The sequence below is a fragment of the Phaenicophaeus curvirostris genome, chromosome 9 (genome assembly GCF_032191515.1).
Source record: "Phaenicophaeus curvirostris isolate KB17595 chromosome 9, BPBGC_Pcur_1.0, whole genome shotgun sequence".
NCBI classification, from domain to species: Eukaryota; Metazoa; Chordata; class Aves; order Cuculiformes; family Cuculidae; genus Phaenicophaeus; species Phaenicophaeus curvirostris.
In genome coordinates, this window is record NC_091400.1 from 35,077,350 (window position 1) to 35,102,328 (window position 24,979).

Below are 24,979 nucleotides of genomic sequence, written 5' to 3' on the forward strand. Positions count from 1 at the left end.
TGCATCTTTTGCAAGAATAGTAGGTACCTTGGTGGAAAATAACTGCTCATTTTGTTGTATGGTTGGTTGGTGATGCTGAGGGAAGAGTGCAGGACTCTGGAGACCTACACAGTTTCCAGAGAAGATACAGACCAGAGCTTTTCCCAAGAGATCCAGCAGATGACAAATCCCTCTCTGAACAAAAAGGTTCTATTTGTCAATTAAAAGTTTTCTAAATGATGGTGTGGGGGCTTGTCTTTTCAACAGGTGAATGTTACTCGTGAAGACTCCCCCAGTGAAGATCCAGTCTTTCTCCGTACTCTAGGGAAAGGAGATTGGTTTGGAGAGAAAGCCCTTCAAGGGTAAGTGCTCCTTATGATGCGGCTTTGATGCTGAGATACTTTTCCAAGGACTTTTGCAGCTTTCAGAGTGCTCTTGCAGTTTGTAAGACGGTTGCAAGTGAGTTTATGCTTTTGGAGTTGGGCATTGGCCCTTGGAGTTGCATGTTGCAATAAGGCTGCGCCTTAGCAGGGAGATAAAGATTTTCTGGCAGTTGAGAGGCCAAATATATATATTCCCATATTTGTAGCCATTATTCCTGTGTTCGTAGACAGTGCTTGTCTTTGCTCTCTCTTCCCTGACAGCGCATTGGAATGTCAAAATGTTTAACGTCTTGCTACTCTCTAGTATTTTTCGTGCATGGTAAGAGCATAATCGTGGTCTTCTTGTTGGGGCAGACAGCTGAAGGCTGTGGTCGGGGATTTTAAATGGTCCTATCGTATATGTATGATTGTGGTAGAGGTGAGAACTGTGCATCAGTGGCCTGTGTAAACATTTTCGTTAGGGAGTGACTGTACTAAAAGGAGAGAAACTGTAAATCCACATGCAGCAGGTGATTATTATAAAAATATACTTTATTTCCATAGGGAGGAATAAGAATAGGAATAGTGAAATGCATTCCGTGCAGGAATTTGAGGCACCCACTCATCCTAATTGACAAAAACTTCACTCCATCCTGGATACTTCTCTGGGCCTAAGAGCTATACAAAGGCATGGAGTGATAGGACGAGGGGCAATGGGTATAAACTGGAGAGGGGCAGATCTAGACTAGACATAAGGTGGAAATTCTTCACCATGAGACTGGGGAGGCCCTGGCCCAGGTTGCCCAGGGAAGCTCTGGCTGCCCCATCCCTGGAGGTGTTCAAAGCCAGGTTGGATGGGCCTTGGGCAGCCTGATCCGGTGGGAGGTGTCCCTGCCCATGGCAGGAGAGGTGGAATCTACAAGGTCCCTTCCAACTCAAACCATTCTATGATTCTGAAGGACTTCTAGTTGATGTTGTAGTAACACGTAGCCCAGGAGGGCTGGGATCTCTTTGAAAAGGAAATCCTAGCAGCTCAGGAGAAAGCCATCCCCATGTTCCGGAAAAAGAGCCAGTGGGGGGAAAAAAACAGCTTGGTTGAGCAGGGAGATCTTGAGAGATATCAAAAGGAAGAGAAGTGTTTATGAGCTTTGGAAGAAGGGACAGGCATCTTGGGTGGACTACAGGAGGGAAGTGAGATTGTGCAGGGAAAAACTCAGAAGGGCTAAGGCTCAACTAGAAATCAGATTGACTAAGTCTGTGATAGATAATAAAAAATCTTTCTGTAAATATATTAACAATAAAAGGAGAACTAGGGAGACCGTACAGTCCCTGTTGGATGCAGAAGGAACAACAGTGACAGGGGATGAGGAAAAGGCTGAGATACTTAATGCCTTCTTTGCCTCAGTCTTTAATTGTAAAGAAAGTTGTTCCCTCTGTGTACAAACCCAGAAACTAGAGGAGCAAAATGAGGCTCCCATGATCCAAGAGGAGGTGGTCAGAGGCTTGCTAGCCCGACTAGACACCCACAAGTCTATGGGGCTGGATGGATCCACCCAAGGGTATTGAAGGAGCTGGCGGATGTGCTGGCCAAACCCCTTTCCATCATCTTCCAACAGTCCTGGAAGACTGGGGAAGTCCCACTGGACTGGAGGCTGATGTTGTGCCCGTCTACAAGAAGGGTCACAGGGAGGATCCAGGGAACAATAACTACTGGCCTGCATATATTTAAATATTCAATATATAATAACTTTGATTTTCTGAAACTAAACAGAGTGTGTTAAAGTGCAAGGAAAGAATAATAGTGAAATATATTTTTTGCTAGGGAGCTGATGTATCTGAAGTACCTCCAATTTGCTAATAAACTTAGTAATTCTGTAGCTAGATTTAAATTGAATAGTGAGAAAATACTGTAATGTAAAGCATTCTGCAGCTCAATAAATACGTATATTTTCAGAACTGTTTAATTTATCACTGCTCAGCTACTTGCTAAACTTTTAGGATATTTCTACCACACGTGTAAAATAGAGTTATGGCTGAGAGCTCAATATGAAATAATTTTTTTTTAATGTATTTTCTTTACTTTTTCATCTCAAACTAATTTTTCATATTTGGGGGACTTGCTCAACAGTACTTAATTACATGCTGTTAAATTGTATTTTATGCTTTCCTGTGTGGGAGATGTAGTAATAACTGAAAGACATTTCTTTCTGACAATATAAAATAATAGTTGCAGTATTCACTTAGTACAGCACAGCAGGAGGACAGATAATAACTACCTTCTAGTCTCTTGCAGAAATATGTATAGCAATATAGACATCAGTCGATGAGATACGTTATTCTGTGTGTGGCACTCGCACCAGATGGTGTGTGTTATTTCACAGTATCCCATTGCACACTGGCAGGAACTAAACAAGTTGTGAAATGATTGGCTGCATCGTCGTACGGTCACACTCAAGGCTCCCGACTGTTATGTGGTTCTCTTACCTTCCTGGCTAATTGGCGCCAGCATAGCAAATATATAATTTAGAGATTAGCAGTACATCATTGACAGCGTACTCACAATCAGTTATTCTTTGGTGGCGTTTTCTTAACAGGAAAGAAAACATTTTATAAGACTTTACAATAATGGAAATAGCATTCCATTCAGGTAAGCAGAGGAAAATAACTCAATGCAACTTTGTGGTTCACGTATGAAAACTAGTGAATAATTATGGTGCTTTCTTGGTGGCATCGCAGAGCTGAACCTTTGCACAAGAGTGAGTACCTGTCTGGACTATGTCACATCCTCTTCCAGAGGTGATGTTCTTGGTGCGAACGTCTCATTGGATGGAAAACATGGTTTAGTCTGTGGCAGACAATCTTCTAGGCAGCGATAGGGGAAGAGAAGAGGAGAGAATAAAGCAAATCTTCTGGAACATAAGAGAAGGCTCTTTCTCCTTCAGAATTTGTTTCCCATAGGCTAGCCCAAAAGAGGAACAGGTTTGAGCCATCACCTCTTTGCTGGTACATTATATATTGCATCATATATTCCATTTAGCTAGAGCTGTCATGCAGGGGGTTTGGCTGGTTGTGGGATGCAGGAGGATGTCCAGACCATGGGGCAGAGGGCTGATGTTTCAGAGAGGAAGCAAAGAAGCCTCCCTTAGTGAGCAGGGAAGAGATTTTGAAAGAAATAATATTCATGGTTTGGTTCATAACGCCTTGACCAAACTGGTTGACTCTTGAGGTCAAATGACTGGGAGTGCATTGGCTCCTGAAGAGGGGATCTCTAAAAATTCAGCAGCTTGAAGTCTCCTTCAAGAGAGAGGAGGTGACAGAGGAGGATTTTGGGAAAGTAGCTCAGGTTGAAGCTGACACAGAGCCTGTCCCGGCCTCCGCGGTATCTCTTATGCACCAGTGTATAAATATATAAGCTAGGAGTGCATAGTACTGAAAAAGGGTTCGAAGTATGGATGCTATGCTGTGATTTAAGCTTGTACAAATATATTAAATGGCTTCAACAAAGATCTTTTCCATTTAGTGAAATCCAGAATGAGGAGACGAGGGTTTATCAGCAATCGATCTGAATGATTTTAGTACGTGAAAAGGTGCAGGAATTTGGGAAGCTGTTCTGCCTCTAGGGTTGTGGTGGGTCAGCTTGCGGATGGGACAACCTGAGGAAGCTCCTGCTTGGTGCAGAGAGCCCCATCCAAAGGGGATCCTCCCTTTGTCCTTCACATTGTCAAGAATGAAATAGAGAATGATTTTTTTTTTTTAATGTTTGTGGTGCATAGGGTGAAGAAGAAATTGCAGTGTTTGGGTCATCAGTCATGCTCTACCGTCGTCACAATTATAGTGATATTTGAGCTACAGTATCAGATTTATATATAAATTTTTTATTACCTTCACAATGATTTGAAAATGAGCGTGGTAGTATCTTTTGTCATGGGACATAACAGCATCTTCCCTTCAAGAAAATTTGTACTGTTTTCCATTTATATCTCTGCCTCCTAAGGCTCCTGTGGAGTTTTTTCTCAGCGTTACAGATACCATCTCTCCTCTAGTTCCCCAAAATCCCATAGATATGTTTTGTGCGCTGATAATTTGCAGGATCAGTAAAACAGTATATACCTTTGTGGGGAGGAATGTCGAAAGACAATTTCCTTGCTGACCGTCCAAAACCTTTATACCATATTTCCAATTCAAAATAGAGTGAATTGCTGTGATTGAAGTTGCCCTCAGGCCTCGGACAGAAGTAGTGATGTATGAGGAAAAACTAGTGCCTCTAAATCAGAATAGCAGGTGGCAATGTCAGAGCTTGATTTATTCATAAATTATGTAAGAACTGAATATAATCCCCAAAACTACTTAAAAGATCCAGTTAATGATCATAGAATCCCTAGGTTGGAAAAGACCTTTGAGATCATCAATTCCAACCGTACCTGTCTACTACTAAACCATATCCCTAAGCACTTCGTCTACCTGTCCTTTGAATACTTCCAGCGATGGGGGCTCAACCACCTTCCTGGACAGCCTGGTCCAGTGCTTGTGAACCCTTTCTGTGAAGAGTTTTTCATAATGTCCTATCTGAGCCTCTCCTGGTGCAGCTTAAGGCTGTTCCCTCTCGTCCTGTCACCTATCACCTGGGACAAGAGACCAACAACCACCTCTCTACAGGCTCCTTTCAACCTCCTTTGATGGCTGAGACAAGAATGAGACATAAATAAATAAGGCATTAGGGAATTGATGATGCTGTAGATACATTTCTTTTTCTAGTATATTGTTGTTTTCTTTTGCTGCGGCCAGGACTATGAGTCAGATTTCAGAATTAATCGTTTGTATTCAACCTCTATAAGTGCAGCAAGAGGCTGGGGTCCTGCTCGTGCTTTTCTTCTCACTGCTGTAATTCTTAGTTTGTTTCTGTCGAGTTGCAGTGATGCTACTGCTGAATCGACCTCTACGTTAGTCTTCTTCCCAGATAAGAATCTGAAAATTCAGTTTTTCATTAAAAAATTAATTGCCAAAACCTGGAAAGCTGGAAGTGCCCCACCTTGCTGCTCCACTATCTTCTGTCTTGCCCTTTCTTTTTCCCAGAAATTCTTTTCTCCTGTTGTTCCCTGATAACTTTTGAAGGACTACAGAGATTTATTTACCCGTTCCAGATGGGGGGGGGAATAAGACCAGTTCTCAGCATTTAGAAAATAGCTGGCATGGTAAATGGTAAAATGGATCTGCATGTTAGCATCTTCTAATATTTTTCGTTTAACAAGACCCACACACAGTGTCCTGTGCACTTCACAGCTGCCTTGGCTGGCCTGGAAACTGGAAAGGAAAAGTGCAGGCTGGAGTGCATTTTATTTTATGTTATTATAATTTTTTTTTTTTTTTGGTAAAACGGCTGCTGCTGCTTATGGTGTTCATTCTCACAGAATGATGTTCATTCTCACAGTAAAACGGGGTATGTTTCACAATCCCTTGCTGTCAAATGTTGCCTGTTCTTCTCTTTCATTTGACACGCACAAATTTCTGCTTCTTACCAATCACCTGTTGGGAGTTATCTGATGAGTATTAATTTACTGTAGTTTTTATTTGATTTCTCTCAGCCCTCTCCATGCCCGAACAGTCGTGTCTAGAAAAGCATTATCAGTGTCCTTGACTGAATTTTTTTGGGAACCAAAGGGTCATGTTTCATTTTCTTCAGACACCCTGCTTATGATACTGTGCTTCCACTCAAATCTTACCATCTGATGACCTTTTAACCTACTTGTCTTGAATTTTCTTGGCAAGAGAGAATAGGAGGGAGGATTGGAAAAGTTTATTGCTCTGTGATGTAGAGCAGGAAGGGTTTCCTAGGTGGTTACACAAGTATATGCAGGGCAAACAGGAGCCTCAGGCTTCTATTACATATGTAAACCAACTTATTTTCAAAATATTACACGTGTATATACATAAAAAAGGTAAACTGTGTTATCCTATAGGACATGTATGTAATTTCTGTTTCTCCATGGAGAAGTACTAATCTTTCTGTTGCAATCAGTGTGCTTGGAAAAGAGGCATCCAGCCACCGAAGTGTTGGGGTGTGGTCTGGGTAGCAGCAAAATTATGGTGTAAGAAAGCAAATGGGGTCTGTGATGGAAAAGAGATGGCAAAATGAGCTCTGTGGTCCTGACTAGGAGAAATATAGAAGGTTCCTGCCAGCAGCAAATACGTATGCTCACGGCCTTGATATGAAGTCATTCCTCATTCGCCTGTCATGCCAGGGGTCACAACACAAATAGATTCACTATTCCCATTTCAGCCCAATATAGGGACAGGGAAAAGAAGAAAAAGGAACAAATACCAGCCATAGGGTTGAAATTCAGTTCAGGATAATGTAGTTTCCCAGCCAGGACCCCTGAGGAGATGAAGATGTATCCATCATGGTGGTTGTTATGAGGAAATTGAAGCAGTGCTTCAAACGTAAGATTCTTTCAGCGTTAGCTTATAGGAGGGAGCAAGTTGGGAAGCAATTTGCATCACCCCTGTTGCTAAATAACAAGGGCTTATTTCAGCCCTGGGTAGTCTCCTTGTAACCCTTCTGCCTGGCACCGGCAATGCTGTGTGAGTAGCTCACGGAGCATGGATGGGACGCACAGCCTCCAAGGACCAGCTGGAACGTATTTCATCCATTACATCAGCTGCTTTTAACATTCACCACAGTCATTGGGGGTTGTTAAAAGGTATCACAGCTGTTATGGCCGTTATCTCCCATCCTCTTCCCCTCCCCAGACAGAGCTCTGCCCATAAGGTCTGGCAAGACCTGGGAGGCAGGAGTAGGGGATGACATCTGATGGGTTTTGACCCATCACCCCAAGATGCAGCAAACACCAGAAGCTTTTACAGGATTTGGAAAAGCTGTTGGCAAACCTCTGAAACAAAACCCTCCCAGCGGCTTTGAAGGGTGAGAGCTCAAAAGCCCAGACAGCTGGAAGCAAGGAGGCAAAGTCACCAGATGGTTTCCTGCAGGGTTGGTTTTCTTCCAGCAGGCGTCTGTCCCCTGCTTGGGTTGGGAGAGGTGGCTTGGTGGACCTTAGGTCTGATTGATATCCCAGGAGCCTACCACAGCAGTAGTGAAACGCTACTGAAGTGTCTCCCTGTCCTGTCCAGGATGATTTCTGGTGCTTGGGTGCCCTGGTCTCAAAGTCATTGCTGTGGCAGGGATGTAGATATTTTATGATACTGCTGTTGCAAAGTAAATCATTAAATCTTCATCACAGACTTTGCAATTTGTTTAATGACGTTATTCCATGCACATATACAATCAGTAACATAATTGTTTTGCTTTCTCCAAGTACACATTCTACTTTTTTCCTTTCATCATGAAACACAAACCAGTATTGCATTGGCTTACGCAGGAGCTTGTGGCAAACTCTTGAGCTGATTGTCAAAAGCTCTTGATGCTCCAGGACATTCCCTGGCAGGGAAGAGTCTCCCAATTAAAGGACTCATCCAAAGCCTTTTAAAATGGGCTTGGCAGGTTCCCCCTGGATGTTGTTAGGTGTGCTCTAATTCACTGAACCACACCTATGCCTTCATCACCTAGCAAAAATAAACCTGGTTCTTTTGGAGCTGGGTTAACTTCAGCCACCTGGTTTATCAAGAAATGAAGGGGAGAGGACCCAGACAGACAGAGCAAGATGTGTTGGCTCTAACATCATCCTGCTTTTAAGTGCTGTGTTGTGGCTACCAAGATGAGGGTTACTTTACCCTTTTCCAACAGGAATGAATTGATATTCTTGACTCATCTTACATAAGAATGTAGAATGGGTCACACCAGTTGAAACCAAAGATCCATCTAGCCTGGCATCCTATCTTTAACTGCAACCAAAATCAATTGCTGAAGAATATCCTGAGCTAGAGCTGGTGGCTTTATAATTTATAATCCTTGGTGGGTTATCGATTTACTTTTCAAATATGTGCAAGCAGTTTTAAAATCCATGACCTTCTGTATCAATTAGTTCCACAGCTTAAGCATGCAAGATGAGAAGAAGTGCTGGCTTTATTGTGCAGGGTTTTTTTGGATGGGCCATCTGCTCCTCTTAAGAGATGCCTCAAAGTTCTCAGATATGCAGTCGACTTCTTGATTTACAGAGAGCTCCAGAGTCTGTTGTCTGAGACTGTAGACATGGCAATAAACTATTTACTGTGAAAACAAATAGTAATTTTTCTTTACTGTGTTTACAGTTTCTCTTTGACAAGGATCAATCTTTCTATATAAAGATATTTGAAACTAGAGCAAACTGACTGCAGTGTCACTCAGCAGTTTGAGAAACAACTGTTCAATAGATAATTTGAGAGTTTTTACTAATTTGTGTGCTGGTGTTATAGAAAGCTGGTGCCATCTTAGTCAAGCAGATGTTGGTGGATCTTCCCAAAAAGCTGTGCGGCTTTTCAGATTTGCTCCACGTGACACGTTACATAAGAACTAGTTTCCCAGGCTTGAATAGGATCAAAAGCAGTAGAGCAAGGAGAGCAATTGCAAAAAATCATGCCCACAAAAGCTCTTTCTATGTCTGTGTTTAGATGATCGCTTAAAAAGCTCAAGTAGGGCTGGAGTTACGTGATGAGATGATGAATCGGGGGTTTTCAGCTGCTTGATTTTCCCTTTGTCAAATATCGTACTTCCAGATTTCTTGAATGTTGGGGCAATTGACTTGGAAATGAGACGCAGCTTTATTTTGTAATAACACTGAACAAAGCCTGTTGCGATTGAGTGACAGTAAACACTGCGGTAAGAAGGAAAAACAAATGATTATGTACTCAAGCAAGATCAGTGAACACAGAACTGGAGTCTTTTGTGCCTTATCTGTCGCCTGCCTTGTGCTGCATTTTGTGTGTCTGCTTTGCATTTCACAAGCCTGTTTACATAAAATACATAATTATGAAAATACATCACTTACTGATGGAATATAGACAATCGTGAGCTTGTGCACAGGATATACCCCTTTTTAATGTATTCCCTAAGGGAAAAAGAAATCTAATATCTGGCTTTTTATTTGCTCTGTCAAACACAAAAACTTCTTTGGGGAAAAATAGCCATTAGGAGAGAATTAGCAGTAAATTCAAAATTTTACTACTCCTAGTAAAAAGTACATAAATAAAGTTGCTCCAGTTTCAACGGGGAAGTTATGCACAGAGCCAACTTCGTGACTCAAATGGAGTTAATAAATAAGCAGGTTGTTTGTAGTCTTAAAGATAATAATTGTTAGTTTATAAGAACATAGCTTATTAATAATTCTGGCTTTTTTACAACTGAGTCATAGCCTGGGAACTAAAACTGTATATTTGCTTTCCTTTGAGGATGCAGTCCTACAGAGCAAGCACAATATTCCTCCTGCTGAGTTTAAAATAGATATAACATTGGGCAACAAGATTGTGCCGGATGGAGGAAAGCAGAATTACAGGGGTTTTATCGTTATGAATATATTTGCTTACACTTTATTGTAGTGAATTTCTCTGATATCTTTTTGCTTTGCCATTATTTCAGAGGTTGAAAGAAGCTCTATCGCAGAAATACAAAATGCATAGGGAACACCCCAGAGATATTCTATTGTTGCTTTTTATTAGCTAACAAAGCTGCTAGAGCGCTATTCATATGAAAGTCAGTGTCCTTACTGTAAAGTTTTTAAAACAGCACAATTTGGTGGATGTATCGTCTTGTATGAACCAGGATGAGTGAAACTAGGGTCAGATCTGGTAGTTCTTGCTTACTTAAGAGTATAAACCTGAAACTGCAGTTTCCTTTTCTTGTACTCAGAGGGCTGGAGCAGCTCCCATGCAAGGACAGGCTGAGAGAGTTGGGGTTGTTCAGCCCAGAGAAGAGAAGACTGTGAGGAGACCTTAGACCGACCTTCCAGTACCTGAAGGGGCTACAAGAAAGCTGGGGAGGGACTGTTCACAAAGGCTTGGAGTGATAGGATGAGGCAATGGGTATAAACTGGAGAGGGGCAGAGTTAGACTGGACATAAGGAGGAATTTCTTCACCATGAGGGTGGTGAGGCCCTGGCCCAGGTTGCCCAGGGAGGTTGTGGCTGCCCCATCCCTGGAGGTGTCCAAGGCTAGGTTGGATGGGGCTTGAGCAGCCTGATCCGGTGGGAGGTGTCCCTGCCCATGGCAGGGGATTGGAAATGGATGGTCTTCAAGGTCCCTTCCAACATAAACTATTCTATGATTCAGAGGATGTGAAACAGCCTAGAAGAGCTGAAGGCATCTTCTGGTGCTGGCTGAATCCTCCAAACTCTTCCCCTTTGCTTCTTTTTATGTTCTTTTGCAGACAATAAATGTACAATGTAAAAGAAAAAAAAAAAAGAAAACAAAAAATCCCCATCTAATTTCTGTCCTGCAGCAACTTGTAGTATTTTGAGGGTTTTACATTCTTAAATTATCCAACATTTATATCAACATATTGTCATAATAAATACTGACAATTAATTCAAAGCATTTTATCATAATATTTCAAAATTGTGATACTTTCGTCAAAATGCTGAAATGGTGTTCTATGACAAGTATTTCTAGTTGGAAAAAAAGAAATCCATAACCAAAATAAAGGTATTTGTAGGGAAAGGAGAAAAAATATCCCTGTAAAAGACCTCCAGAGGAAATAACATGTTTTCTTGGGAAAATGCTCACATCAAAATACTCCCACTAGCTTTATTCGGGTTTGTAAGCATTAAGTGGAGCTGAAAAATACAGCACCAAATTATAATTGTCTTGAAATCCTTAAAAACAGTAGCTACAGGTGCCTACCAGGGAGGCAGAGGTGTAAGTATGAATTACTCCACTGGGTGCTGCATGTGAGTTCGCAACCTGCCAGTGGCTCTGTCTAACTACCCGTGATGCAGACAAGGTAACTCATGTCAGCTAACCCTCGGAGCAGGTTTCCAACAATATCTGATCATCAGATATTCTGATATCTGGTCAGAATCCCCTCCCTCACCCTGCTGGCCACGCTGCTTTTGATGCAGCCTAGGAAAAGGCTGGTTTCTGGGCTGCAAGCACCCATTGCTGGCTCGTGTCAGGCTTTTCATCCCCTAGTACCCCAAGTCCTTCTCCGCGGGGTAGCTCTTAATCACATCATCCGTCATCCTTTATTGAAACCACATCTTTGAGCGTCATCACATTTGATGGCATTAAAAAAACAATACCTGCTTGCGGCACCTCCCAGGTTTGCTGCTTTAATTTACAGAGATATTTACTAAAGCAGTAGTTGATGTGGCTCTTCATCACATCTCATTTTCTTTTTATACATGGGATGGATTTGATCTGGTGTGTTAGGCTTGTAACTCCATATAAAAAAACTGTATTTATAAATTTGTGTGTAGAATATTGAGGTTTTTTTCTGTGAGGATGTATAGTAACCCAGTATTGGGATGCAGTGCCTAGTCATTTTCTGATCGTTATAAAGCACCATCATAATATGAAATACTTTAATATTAAATTTTGTGGTTTAAAAATAGTAGAAGATTCTATATAGAGGCATATTAAAATAATTCCACCTCTAAAAATGTAGAATAACATATTTTCCTGGCTTTCACTTTGCACGCTGATTAATTTAATTTTAAATTAGCTAGGGACTTTAGCACAATCGTGGTTTAGCCATATTATAGTAACTTAGGCCTTCATCCTTGGAAGGAGTTGTTGGTGCAAGTTTGCATTTAGTACACATTTCTAATAACTTGTTACATTCTTCATGGTTTTCATATTCAGTGTTACGAACAACACATAATGATGTCTTTGTTTTAATTCATGCCTTCCAGGTTATTCAGCTGGGGAAAGGATGAGAGGGAATGGCCTCAAGCTCCACCAGGGGAGGTTTAGGCTGGACATTAGGAAAAAATTCTTCACAGAAAGGGTCATTGGGCACTGGCAGAGGCTGCCCAGGGAGGGGGTTGAGTCCCCTTCCCTGGAGGGGTTTAAGGCACGGATGGATGAGGTGCTAAGGGACACGGTTTAGTGTTTGATAGGAATGGTTGGACTCGATGATCCGGTGGGTCTCTTCCAACCTGGTTATTCTATGATTCTATGATTCTAATTTATAGATTTCCTCCACCCCACCCCGAGAGCTTCATATCCCACCCAGTTTTGCCTAGGGGTCTGTAGGTCTGCAGGAACATGGTGATCCTTCAAGTGGTGAGTCATCCTGTGCTGAAACTCTTCCACCATCTGTCCGAGACATGCAGACAGCTGGGCTGGATGGGATCCCAGTGTCAGGGAGGGCAGCTGAATCCCACTCGGACACATTGACTACATTTCCTTTGGGACTAGAAAAAGACTCTCAGTGGTTGCATATAATAAGTATTACCAGTGGGAGGCCTAGTGATGAACACCTCTTCTCCAGATTTTGTTTTACAGACTTCTAACAATTAAGTAACATAGTTAACTGCTGGGACGGATGCACTCAAAATTAAGGATGAAATATTTATAGGACTGGAGCTGGCTATTTATCTGTGTGAATGCTTATTTCATTCTTCTTTGTTAGGAACTCTACAGTATTAAAAGAGCATTTGAGGTTCACCCATTTTAAGTAGTGCTCATTTAAAGTGACAAGAAGATGTTGTCTGATGGCATTTCATTTAAAAATCTGTGTCGGGAGTGTCCAATTTTGGATGTGTGTTGTCCAATTTTGGATGTGTGTTGTTTTTTTTGAACATGCTTGTTTTGTCTAAGACTTGTGCTTGGTGAGGGGCTAATGTCTCTCTCTGTGGCAGAGCTATAACATCATTTCTACCCAGAGTATTTCACAGTTGCTTTTCCAAAGTCTGCAGCAAAGAACTTGAGGCCCTTACCCAAAGATACAGCTCGTCCCCTGAGCAGTGGACTGCCTCAAGGAGCACTTCGGCGAGTAATCGAACTTTTCACAACCAAGCATCTTTGCTTTCATTGTGATCCCTTTCCCAGCCAAGAAAATGGAGCAAAGTTTGGAGCTGCATGCCCTCCATCTGGCTGGAAATGGGGAACAGGAGCAACAGCTTAAGCACCCTACCATAATGCTAGGCAAAAATGGCAATGCAATTAGAAATCCTCTCTGTTGCTTTTCTTGGTTAAAAAAGTGGCTTCTTTACCTGGAACACATCAGGCATTAGCAGCTTTACATCCATGAGATTCTTTCTGTAGAAGAGCAAGGCTAACGTGGTTTGTGGGGAGGTGAGTGGGGAGGGAGCTGAAGATGACTGTGGGAAACCTGGTGTGTGATTGTGTAGGTACAGTGTCCTGCAATGGAGAAAAACATTCAGACCGTGTCGATCGAGCTGGCTAATAAACCATAGGAAGAAAACATTTCCACATAGTCATTTAATGATATCTGACTGGGCTAATTACCTTCACAGCTTGGTGTGTCACCCTGAAACACAGATCAGCGTTGTCATCTGCAAAGCATTGCTTAATGAGTAATACCAGCTCGGCAGCAACACAGGGATGAGCCTGTGTTTATTACATCCACTTTTTTAGATAAACGCTGGCTCTCAGCTTTTTTTTTCATGGTTTTTCTACAGTGTGGGAAGCTTTTCACTTGGAGTGGGTCTGAGTGTTGGGGATGATAAACAAGTGCTGGCTGCACTAGCAGTGGGAGGTGTGTTTGTGTGTCCTGTAAACTGGTGATGACAAATGCACTAGGAATCCTAATCCAGGTGGGAGCACAGCATAAGAAATGTTAGCTGGGCTGTCAGTTTGGTAATCTCTTCAGAGAGGTGGTGCCCACCCTTCGTGAAGACGGTTTTCTTGCTGGAGCAGATCCGTACTGGGTTTAGGCGATGGGTGCAGGACCTCTAGAGCAAGTCTCTTAAGGTTTACTTTTTTCCTCCTTATTTTCCCTGTGTAAGTACAAAGAGTTTTGTAGACTGTATACTATTCATATACTCTATATATTTCTATTTCTTGACAGTCATCAGTCTACAAGATCCCTGCTTTCAATTTAATTGTCATTAACAACAATTTTAGCGCTTGGTTGGAAAATGCCTTTGAGGTCATTGAGTGCAACAATACCTGTCCACTACTAAACCGTTTTCCTGAGCACCACATCCACTCATCTTTTAAATACTTTTTAAATACTTCCAGGGATAGAGACTCAACCACTTTCCTGGGCAGCCAATTGCAGAGCCCGATAACCCTTCCAGTGAAGAAATTTTTTCCCGATGTCCAATCTGAACCTCCCATGGCACAACTTGAGACCATTTCCTCCTATCGCCTATCACTTGGGAGAAGAGACCAGCACTGACCTTTCCACAACCTCCTTGCAGGCAGTTGTAGACAGTGATTAGGTCGCTCCTCAGCCTCCTCTTCTCCAGGCTAAAAAAACCCAGTTCCCTCAGCCGCTCCTCATAAGGCTTGTGAACAGATCTTTTCCCTATTTCAAGACTTTGCAGAGGGGCTGTTAATGCTCCTGATGGCAAAACAGGCTCTGAAGACTCCATTTTTGGTTCTAGCCTCTGAACATGAAGTAAGTTGCATTGATAGTTGATGCAAATGATACAGTTAAGCTTTTAAGTACTCGGCACATTAAAGCAAATATCTGTTGTCCCAACTTGCCCCTGTCCCTGTGGGGTGTCGGTGGGGTAGTGAAAGGGGAGCTGGGATCTTGGAGAGCAACTAGGCTAGCTGGAAATATCACTGAGCGAGTTAACATTTAAAAATAAGTAGATTATATTATCACTGAACAAAGTCAGGTCTTATTTTAGGCAGAGGCACAATCTGAGCATAGCTTTTGCAAAATGCGACAGCGCTCCTGTTACAGCCTTGACACTTCATGAGCAAAGCTCGTGTTACCTTTATGTTTGGCTCCCATAACAAATGTCTGAAAGCTGATTTTTTGGAAGTGATTTTCCTATTAGGAGAGCATGTTATTTAATTGTAATGTTGATGTGGATGTTCACCTAAAATATCTCTTTACTTAACATAAAAGATTAGGGTTATCATATGCGGCATCATTTAGGAGTGCTTCTTATAGATGCTTGATAACCTACTAACATTTTGTTAGGCTGAACCATGTTATTACTGACCCTCAGAAACTTCATCTGGGGCTTGAGCTTTCCATTTTTAAGTTGATTTTAACCGGGGAATGACCTATGACTGTGCCAGTTGCGTGGGACAGTGTGTGAGCTGGTCCGATCTCGTGGCTGGAATTGGAGCTGTGCTGCCAAGCTCCTCCCTGACCATCATAGCTGGGATACTGCAAACTCTGTGAACAGGACTTAAACAAAGGTCCATTACTGGGACACTCTACCCTGATAGACGTAGGTTTTTTTTTTTCCAAAGAGACACCTTTGATGGATAGGAGAATCTCAGGCACTTTTCTTAAATACATCAGACTGTTGATGAGCAAAGGTGAAAAACAAGCCCAGGCTCAGTGCTGGGATTAACCTTTTGATTCTAGGTTTTTATGGGATAGATTGGACCTTGCTGCCTTTTCCACAACTAAGTTATCTGCTCTATTAAAATCTCTCCATTGCATCAGCATCATTGGTCAGGCATCTGTCTGGTTGAGAGCCCATTCAGCTCCTCTCACAGTCACAAAAACCTCTTCTTTCCTTCCCAAGGCTTCTTCTTCCTCTGCCCAGCCCTGCAGTGGCTGATTATCTGCAGGTTTAAGGCTCCAAATCTCCTCTCTCTTTTTGATCTTCTCTAAGTGAAAGGTACTTATCCTCAAATCCATTTGCTCTTGTGCTGCCAAATTATGCTGGCAGAAATCCTGCAGCAGGCTGATTTCCTTAATTACGATTATTGTCTTCCATTTTCTGCTTTCTTTCCAACTAAAAAACCAGTCCCCTGGCTGTCTTCTCATTCTCTGACCATCATTCATCATGCTTGTGTCTCCTTTCTCTGCTCAATATTTCACTGATTTTTTTCTCTTTTCAAGAGAAAATGGCCAAGATACAGACACTTCTCCTGGCTTGCTGTCCCATGTCCCACCACAACTCCATCTTCCTCATTTGCTGCTGCAGATACAAAATATTTTCACCTCTTCTCTTCTTGGAGTCATCTTCATGACCACTGTTAACATAGATCTCACCTATAATCTGTATCTGCCTTTACTCTTTCCCTTCATTTCTTGCCCTCTCTTGGATCCTATCACTCACCAGATGAGCACAGTTTTGATGTCCTCAGTCACAGAGACAGGAGCTGCTGCCCCATTCTCCTCTCTTTTTATCACTGTTAGTATTTGTTGTAGTGAAAGCTGTTGGGATTTCTTGTCTCCCAGTGTTACAGCATCATTGACTCATAATTTAAGCTGGGAGGGACTTACAGTGGGCACCTGGTACAAGTCCATGCTCTAAACGAGTCTAATTAAAGTAGGTTGCTCAGGGCACCTTTCTGGTGCTTTTTTTTTTTGCTTTTTCCTTCCCTTTCTTCAGCTTTTTGACTATTAACTCAACTGTTCAACTGTTGGTCAGGACTGGCAATCCATTTTTGCTCTTTCAGGGTTGTCACTGAAATTCAGAGCTGCCAACTTCAGCCTTCTGTTGGCAACTCTGACTTTCTTCTTACTATGTCTAATCCAAATCTTCCCCCTTCCAAGTTAAAGCCATCCCCCTTGGCCTTCCTAACCCCACCTCTACACAACCAGGCAGTGTCTCTTCCCAGGTTCACTGTCCCTGCTCGCACTGCCTCTGCAGTTCCCTCTTGGTCTTTAGTTTGACCAGCAGGTCTTGACACAGACACACTGGCCTCTTCCCTTCTCTGCCATGAGGACTGAGTGCTCTCGTGCTTTATGGAAATCATCCTTAAATATTTGCAGGCTCTCTTCTGCTCCCTTGCCTCTGAGGACCATCTCCCAGGGAATGCTATTGACTATCTCCTTGAAGAGCTGGAAATTTGCTTTCCTGAAATTTAGGGTCCTGACTATACTCCTCACCTGTCTCGTATCCCTCAGGATCTTGAACTCAACCACTATGTAACCGCAGGAGCCCCACCTGCCTCTGATCTTGATGTCCCTGATAAGCTTGCTTACACTGCTGACCATCAGGTCCAGTATTGCATCCCCTCAGGTAGAGGTGTCTATTACCTGGGTCAAGAAATTATCTTCAATGCACTCCAGGAGTCTCCTGGATTGCTTACAGCTTGCTGCTTTTCCTGCAGATGTCAGAGTGGTTGAAATCCCCCAGTAGGACAAGAGGTTGTGATCGTGAAGCCTCCTGTACCTGGAGGAAGAAGGCTTCATCGGAGGTCTCCCCTTGATCAGGTGGCCTGGAGTACACGCCAACCACAAGGATCCTCTTGTTGCCTCAGTCTGTTTTTCTCACCTTTCGACCTGTTTGTGGCTACTCTTCAAAGACAGCTCTTCACACTCTCCATTTCCTGATGTGAAGGGCAATACCTCCGCCTCCCATTCCCAGTCTGTCCCTTCTGAACATCCTGTAGGTACCAACAGCCACACTCCAGTCATGGGATTCATCCCACCAAGTTTCAGGAACAGCAATCAGGCTGTAGCTTTCTAGCATGCTGCACGGTAGCTTCCAGCTCCTCCTCTTTGTTGCCCAAGCCGTGTGCGTTTGTGTAGAGCCCCTTCAGCTGGGCTGTTGGCCGTGTCACCTTCCTAGTGGAACACTCCTTATTTCCCTTAAGGCGTCGCATGGAAGTTTCCTTATCGTAGAATCATAGAATAACCAGGTTGGAAGAGACCCACCGGATCATCGAGTCCAACCGTTCCTATCAAACACTTAACCGTGTCCCTCAGCACCTCGTCCACCCGTCCCTTAAACCCCTCCAGGGAAGGTGACTCAACCCCCTCCCTGGGCAGCCTCTGCCAGTGCCCAATGACCCTTTCTGTGAAAAATTTTTTCCTAATGTCCAACTCCTTACTGCTAGACCCTCTAGAAAATCTAATTTGCTGACAATAAGTATATTTCCTGTATTTATTTCAGCAAATACACCTTTGTTTCCAAGGTCTCTGCAAGCTTTTGATGTTTGAAGTACAGGGTGATTGTGCCAATTTGCAGGTGTCAATTATGCTCTCAGGCCATCAGTGCAACACAAATCACCCCAAGTCCAATAGTATAAGAGGGGAAACATTGAGCTGCGTGCACCGGATTGAATGCAGCCATTTTCAGAGGTTTAATTGTGTTTATTTTCACTAAAAAGGGGGAAAAGCTCATTTATTGCTACTAAGGTTGTGGCCAGCCTTCATCTCCATTTAACCTTAGGTTTGTTCAGGCTGAAACAACTCTTAGAGGTTTATATGGCAGAACTTCCCTAAGGAAGCAATTTCACTCTGACTGCTAATGGGGCTGGCAGAGATTTCAATTCATATAATTTTTATATTACTATCAAATTCCTTTTTTCCCCCCAGCCTCTAGGCTTTGTAAAATAAAGTTCTTGATTCGTGAAGCCTAAAGCTATAAAATGCGCATTTTTAAGGCACTTGCTAAATTCCATTATTTCCTCAATCATGTTATTATTAAATGAAAAAATGTTTTTCAACTGTAGAATTGTGAAGAAGCTGGGACGTTTCAGAGTACTTTTTGACACAATCTTCTAAAGATTATAACGGCTGTTATAGCAGGTTAATCATCATAATCAACATTTGTTAATCATCATCAATTTAGGTAGATGATGCGTGGGAGCTTTACAAAGAAGTTGTCTTAAACTGTGCAGTAATGTGAGTTATACATTTTTTTTTCCCTTTCAGCGACCACAAGCCTAGTGAAAAAGAAAAAACCTCAGCAAGAGGGGCTAAGTGTTAAGTAAGGAGAGAGGGATGACAGTTCTGTTGGCTTATCTTTGCTCTCTTGTGTCCAAATCCACATGATATTTTCCTAGTGCCCTGTTTTTTTAAATGTTATCTGTGATGGTGTCACAAAGAAGAAGTTTTTTGAATTTCTTCCAAAGTAAGTGATCTATTCTCTTAGGCAACTTCAGTGTTGATGTAACCAGCCCAACTGAATACTGAGTGAAGGATCAGTAACTTCGGCAAGAGCCTGATGAGAATCTAGTTAAAAATCTACAAAAGACATTACTGTGAGGATACCCTTCTTTTTAATTCTTATCTGTCTTCTACAACACCTAGACTTTTGAACCATGATGTCATAGAATTGGTGATTGCACCTCAGATCCTGTGTTCAGTTCTGGGCCCCTCACCACAAGAAGGATGTTGAGGCTCTGGAGCGAGTCCAGAGAAGAGCAACGAAGCTGGTGAAGGGGCTGGAGAACAAGAGGAGCGGCTGAGAGAGCTGGGGGTGTTTAGCCTGGAGAAGAGGAGGCTGAGGGGAGACTTCATTGCTCTCTACAACTACCTGAAAGGAGGTTGTGGAGAGGAGGGAGCTGGGCTCTTCTCCCAAGGGACGGGGGACAGGACAAGAGGGAATGGCCTCAAGCTCTGATAGAGGAGGTTCAGGCTGGACATCAGGAAAAAATTTTTCATAGAAAGGGTCATTGGGTACTGGAACAGGCTGCCCAGGGAGGGGGTTGATTCACCTTCCCTGAAGGTGTTTAAAAGACAGGTGGATGAGGTGCTGAGGGGCATGGTTTAGTGGTTCATAGGAATGATTGGACTCGATGATCCTGGAGGTCTTTTCCAACGTAGTGATTCTGTGATATGAAATACGTAGATGAGCCACTTCTGGTCCTGGACTGTAAACTTCAGAGTTGTTTTTAGTCTTCTACGCTTGAGTAGGTGAGGCCACATTAAACCCAGGGGAAAAAAAAAATCCAAACCATAGAAACTGAAGTTAAATCAGGAGGAGGGGAATATGTGTGAAGTTCCTTGCCAACAAGTTACTTTTATAGACTGAAAACATACTTCATGGCATGCTGGTGTGCAGCCTCATTCTTGAGCCTGCTTCTCTGCACTCTTAGTTGCAGAAGCAATCAGGTGTGTCTTTCAGTCTCTGCACTGGATGGAAATATCTGGAAGTAATAAAGCACAGTGTAAACATCAGTCCATAAATAGCCTAGAATGACTGCAAAAAGTGTCCATGAGCTTTTTGCAAAAGCTATCTTCTTTCAAATAACTAGGAGGTAATATGTGTTACCCACTGCATCTGCCAGCTAAGGCTTCCCTGTGATTTTAATATCTTGACTTTGGACATTCTGAAATTTCATCCAGTAACGTCTGAAGCTTTGAAAAAGAGATGGAATTAATTTTAAACTCATTATTATTCTGTTCTGAAGCCAGGTATATCCAACATCTTACATTGCCAACATAAGTTAATATAGTGCTTTTAAAGTAAAGATGACACTACTTGTGATTTTCTCTCCTATTTCGCATCTGAAATCCTCATCTAAAATCCTTTTAGCGCTCTCCTCAGGCTTTCTCTGAATATATCTGCCTTAAGAAAAACTGAGAGGCTGGCATAAAAAAGGCATTCAGTTGTCGTTATTCAGGTGACCTGGAGTTTGTACCATGATTTTTAACAGTTCTTAGTGCCAGACTAAAAATGGGTTTTAGTCTAGAAAGTGACCTGTTACATGATTCTAAAAAATTAGTTGAATTTACTGGAGAGAAGGGTAAATCTTGTACAAAAGACAAGAACTTGCAAAATGGCAACTTTTGACTGCTGCTTTGAAAGAAATCTCTGGGGAAAAAACACCAACAAAAGTAATTTAGACAAAACAAAACAGGGTTTACTGCAGCTATTTGCTTCTAAAAGCTATTGGTCCCAGTCTTATACTGTAGTGAAAAAAAATACTTTTATTGTAATGGAAATCCAGAATACATCCAATCTGCATGGGTTTTGAGAGGTTCCACAATAGTGGTGGAATTTTTTAATCTTGCACCATGTGCCCTTTTTGGACACGTTCCTAGAGACTTGGAGAAAGACTTAAATAACTAGGTAGTTATGGGGAGATCTCTCTGCTTAGGAGAGTTAAAGATCTTTTGAACACTGGGCAAGTCTGAGCCTTTTGTGTTGTTGGTTTATTCCTCTGATGCTATGAAGAATTTAGGAAAAATGTAGGTTTTACATTACCCCTGTCATGTGTCTCTGAGCAGTCTGATATTTTACAGATATGGTTATCACATCTCTAAGCAGGGAGTCTCAAGGAAATGCAAATTCATTTATAAAATGTTTCATCATTTTAAAACTGCTCCTGAAAGGCTTGTAATACAGTATTGTAGTTAACCTTATAGCCTTATTATTCCTCTTTTTTCCTTTTACAGCTGTAGAAATTATTTTTCCCATGTGGAGATTCCAGATTAAGAATAGTGAGGGAGTGGAAGGGAAGTTTTTTAATTTTCAGGAGCTTTGATTTAGTAATGAGACACTGACACTGTGACACACTGTTCCTCCCGGTGCTTAGGAGAAGCATTAAACCTCATTGGAAGCTTCACAATTTGTGTGTCTTCATTTTCCATCTAGGCTCAAGATGTTATCAGTACACAAGGCTTGAAGAATGATGAGTCAGACATGGGGAAAAGGACTTTATTTCATAGAATCATAGAATCACCAGGTTGGAAAAGACCCACTGGATCATCAAGTGCAACCATTCCCATCAATCACTAAACCATGTCCCTTAGCACCTTGTCCACCCGTCCCTTAAAGCCCTCCAGGGAAGGGGACTCAACCCCCTCCCTGGGCAGCCTCTGTCAGGGCCCAATGATCCTTTCAGTGAAAAATTTTTTCCTAATGTCCAGCCTGAACCTACATATATGCTATTAACCATAGGGGAATCCAATCAACTGGATTTGTATCCTTAAGAGTCCTGTGCCAACAGAGTGAGACACCAGGCTATGGGCTCATTGAGGATGTTCAAAGTCAGCTGGGTTATCTAAAACATTTCAGATATATCTAGGATAAAAAACTTTCGCTGTTCTCAGAGGTTATTTTTCATGAACAGCAGCTCTAATTTAATAATATGAGGTGTTCAAACTGTAGCAAAGGAATTCTGTATATTCATCTTAGTAGGTATAGTTTTGTGGATAATGTTACACATGAACAAATCCTCTCTGCTGCATTTCATCATTATCATTGGCATGTATTTTATCTCTTTCCTTTATTATGAGCATGTGATGAGATTTAGACAATTATGAGAATATGGTTTCCACGGAGAGGAGCAGAAATCTCATCCAATACTCCAACCGCAGAATAAGCAGCCCGGTTGATAGCAAGCCCATTATTGCTGGGCTCATGATTTAAAATGAAGGTGGCGTGTTTGATGATAGGTTTTGATAAGGCTTCACTAGAATTCATTTGCTAGAAGCATTGCAGACTTTTGCTAATTACTGCCCAGAGTCTTCGCAAATGTTTTCTCTCCTGACATAATCTGTGGTGGTTTATAGCTTTTATATGGCGTCCTCTGCAGTGAGTCAGGACCTTCTGGAGGAGGATACAGTCCCAAGGACATGGTTTAATGAGGGCACACTTCCATTAATTTACTCATCTGTGATCAGGCAATAATTCACCACTTGCAGGTCATGTCATCTTTTTTCAGTCCTCTCAGCATTTCTAGTCTTAAGTGTCTCTTGCAGGAGTTGTAGGGAATAATGAGACGCAGGTCTTGACATGGGTTTCTCAAGTTCTCAAACAATCAGACAGTGTGATTGGCCTTTCACTGGTGAAAAAATGCTTAGCAAAGACTGAAGGACATCAGATTTCCCATATACTTCCTTGCCCAAGGAAATGATGCTTATCCAATTTAGTTGTCCTTTCCCATCTCCTCGTTTTCTTTCTTTTCTCCACCCACTGGTGGGTGGTAAGCGTTCGTGCCAGCTTCGCCCAGTTTTGAAAGGAAAATTAAAGTATCAGAAAGTTCATCAGCAACTCATTCATTGGAAATGAGCTAATGTTGCTTTTGAGATCATGAAGCAACATGTCCACAGTTGTGTACAGAGATGGTCCATGCGTCTCTATTCCAGTCATCTTTTGATAATACTGGAGAAGTAGCTTTTGCAATGCTTTTCTAATTTTCATTTGAAAATTTAAAAGCTATTTTGTGCATGTCTTTTCATTTCATAGTCAAAACAAGAGGGGTGCAAGCTGGTCTGCTTCAGTGGGTCCTGTCTTTGTAAGCAACAGGCCTCTTCTGATGGCGATTTGTCCTGAACAAGCTGTAAAGAATCGGACTCATAACAAATTCCTGTGATTTTATTCAAATAAAATATTACACTAGTCTCCCTTGATTTAAGTAGGTTAAACATGGAAAAACTAAACAGAAACCCCAGGCTCTTAATCTTTTTCATTCATTAGCTAGACTTTGACCTCGAGATTTTATTAATGCTATTTAATGGGGTGAAATTATCTCATTAATATGTTTTGAAAATTAATTGGTTTACTAATAATAGAACTTTGTTTCCTCCAAACCATTTGCTTCTTTAACAAGGTTAAAATATCAATGTATCCCAAAACGAAGCAATTATTTGAGAGTTGGAGAGTTACTTTCTATTCCTTGTTTGTATTCTCCTCTAGTGACCTATTAAATGCTAAACTGAAGTGCAGCAGTTGAGTTTTTCCTGAAGAAAATGGGTCAAAGCCTGTTTGCTGTGGTTCTGTACACCAAATTCTGTGGCTGCTCTTCAAATTACTTTTCTGCAAGTAATCTTTGCAAGATAATGCAATTTGTTATTTAATTTCAAGTGACTTTTATAAGAGCCTAGTAGTGTTATCAATTTTTGAAACAGTAAGACTTAGAAAAGCAACAATAACATGTATGCCTAGATTATAAATGCAGTCATTCTGAGTTTACTGCACAGAACTTTGCTAAAGTATGACATCTGCTCTGATTAACTGCAGTGTTATTTATTTTTAGGGAATTTGTGTGCAAATAAATGGTGTCCACTTCACTTGTGCGAGTTTCTTGGTCTTTTGGCTTTGTCTAGCTTTGTATTATCTGATGGAGGCCGGTAGATATGTACGTTATGCAGAGTAGGTCTGCAAGGCTCTAGTTTCTAGAACTCTTCTGATTTGCCCAGGATTTAATTGAATTGTCCTTGAATATGATAACTGACATTTAGTATATCTTAAAGACACTCTTGTCACCTACTGGCTGATTAAATAGTGATGTACTGTGTGTGGTGGGCTACTAGTGGACTTCTTTATAAAAAATATTGATCGTGTCGTACTTCTGGGTTGTTTCACATAGGGAATGTTATTAATTACTTGGTAGTGAGACAGTAGTTCATGACAATAATTCAGGAAAAAATACAAGAATGATTGGTTTAAATCATTAACAGATTCGGCAAGCAAGTAAGTGCTAACATTCTAGCATCAGCATTACATCACTCAGATTCTGCTTTAGTCATTCGTTTTATCCATACGCTTAAGCCACGTTTTACCTACCAAAATATTGATATTCGTTCCTATAGACAGCTGTGTTTGTTCTTCTCTGTCTTTCTGGTCTTTTGAAAACATTTTTCTAATTTATATTGATATTATTGAGTGATTTCTGTAGGAAGTACTGGTCCCAATCCTAAGGGAGTGGGTCTTCTGGAAGTGGTTTTCCCATGAATAGAGGACGATTTCTAAGTGTTGTTGCCATCTCGGTAATGGGAAATGTGCTCCTGGAGTCCTGTCCACAGCTCTGACCACTGCTGGTGGACTCCACTGCGTTGTTCATGGTGGAACACAGGGACATACGGCATCTTTGACTAATGCTCTACCTGTTGCAAGACTGAGTGATGTCGTATGATGAATATGGGTCATGAATACGACCAAGAAATGCTAATAAATTTGAATTGACTACTTCCTTGGGTTCCT

General features: G+C 41.7%; 1 protein-coding gene across 2 annotated transcripts in view; it reads left to right on the forward strand.

Annotated features, from left to right (window-relative positions):
* PRKG1 (protein kinase cGMP-dependent 1) overlaps positions 1–24,979 on the forward strand; it is a 473,692-nt gene that overhangs the window by 357,614 nt on the left and 91,099 nt on the right. For both annotated transcript variants that reach the window (XM_069863903.1, XM_069863901.1), the window contains exon 7: positions 247–341. In XM_069863903.1, the coding sequence (XP_069720004.1) occupies positions 247–341 (95 nt within the window). The remainder of the gene's footprint in view (positions 1–246; positions 342–24,979) is intronic.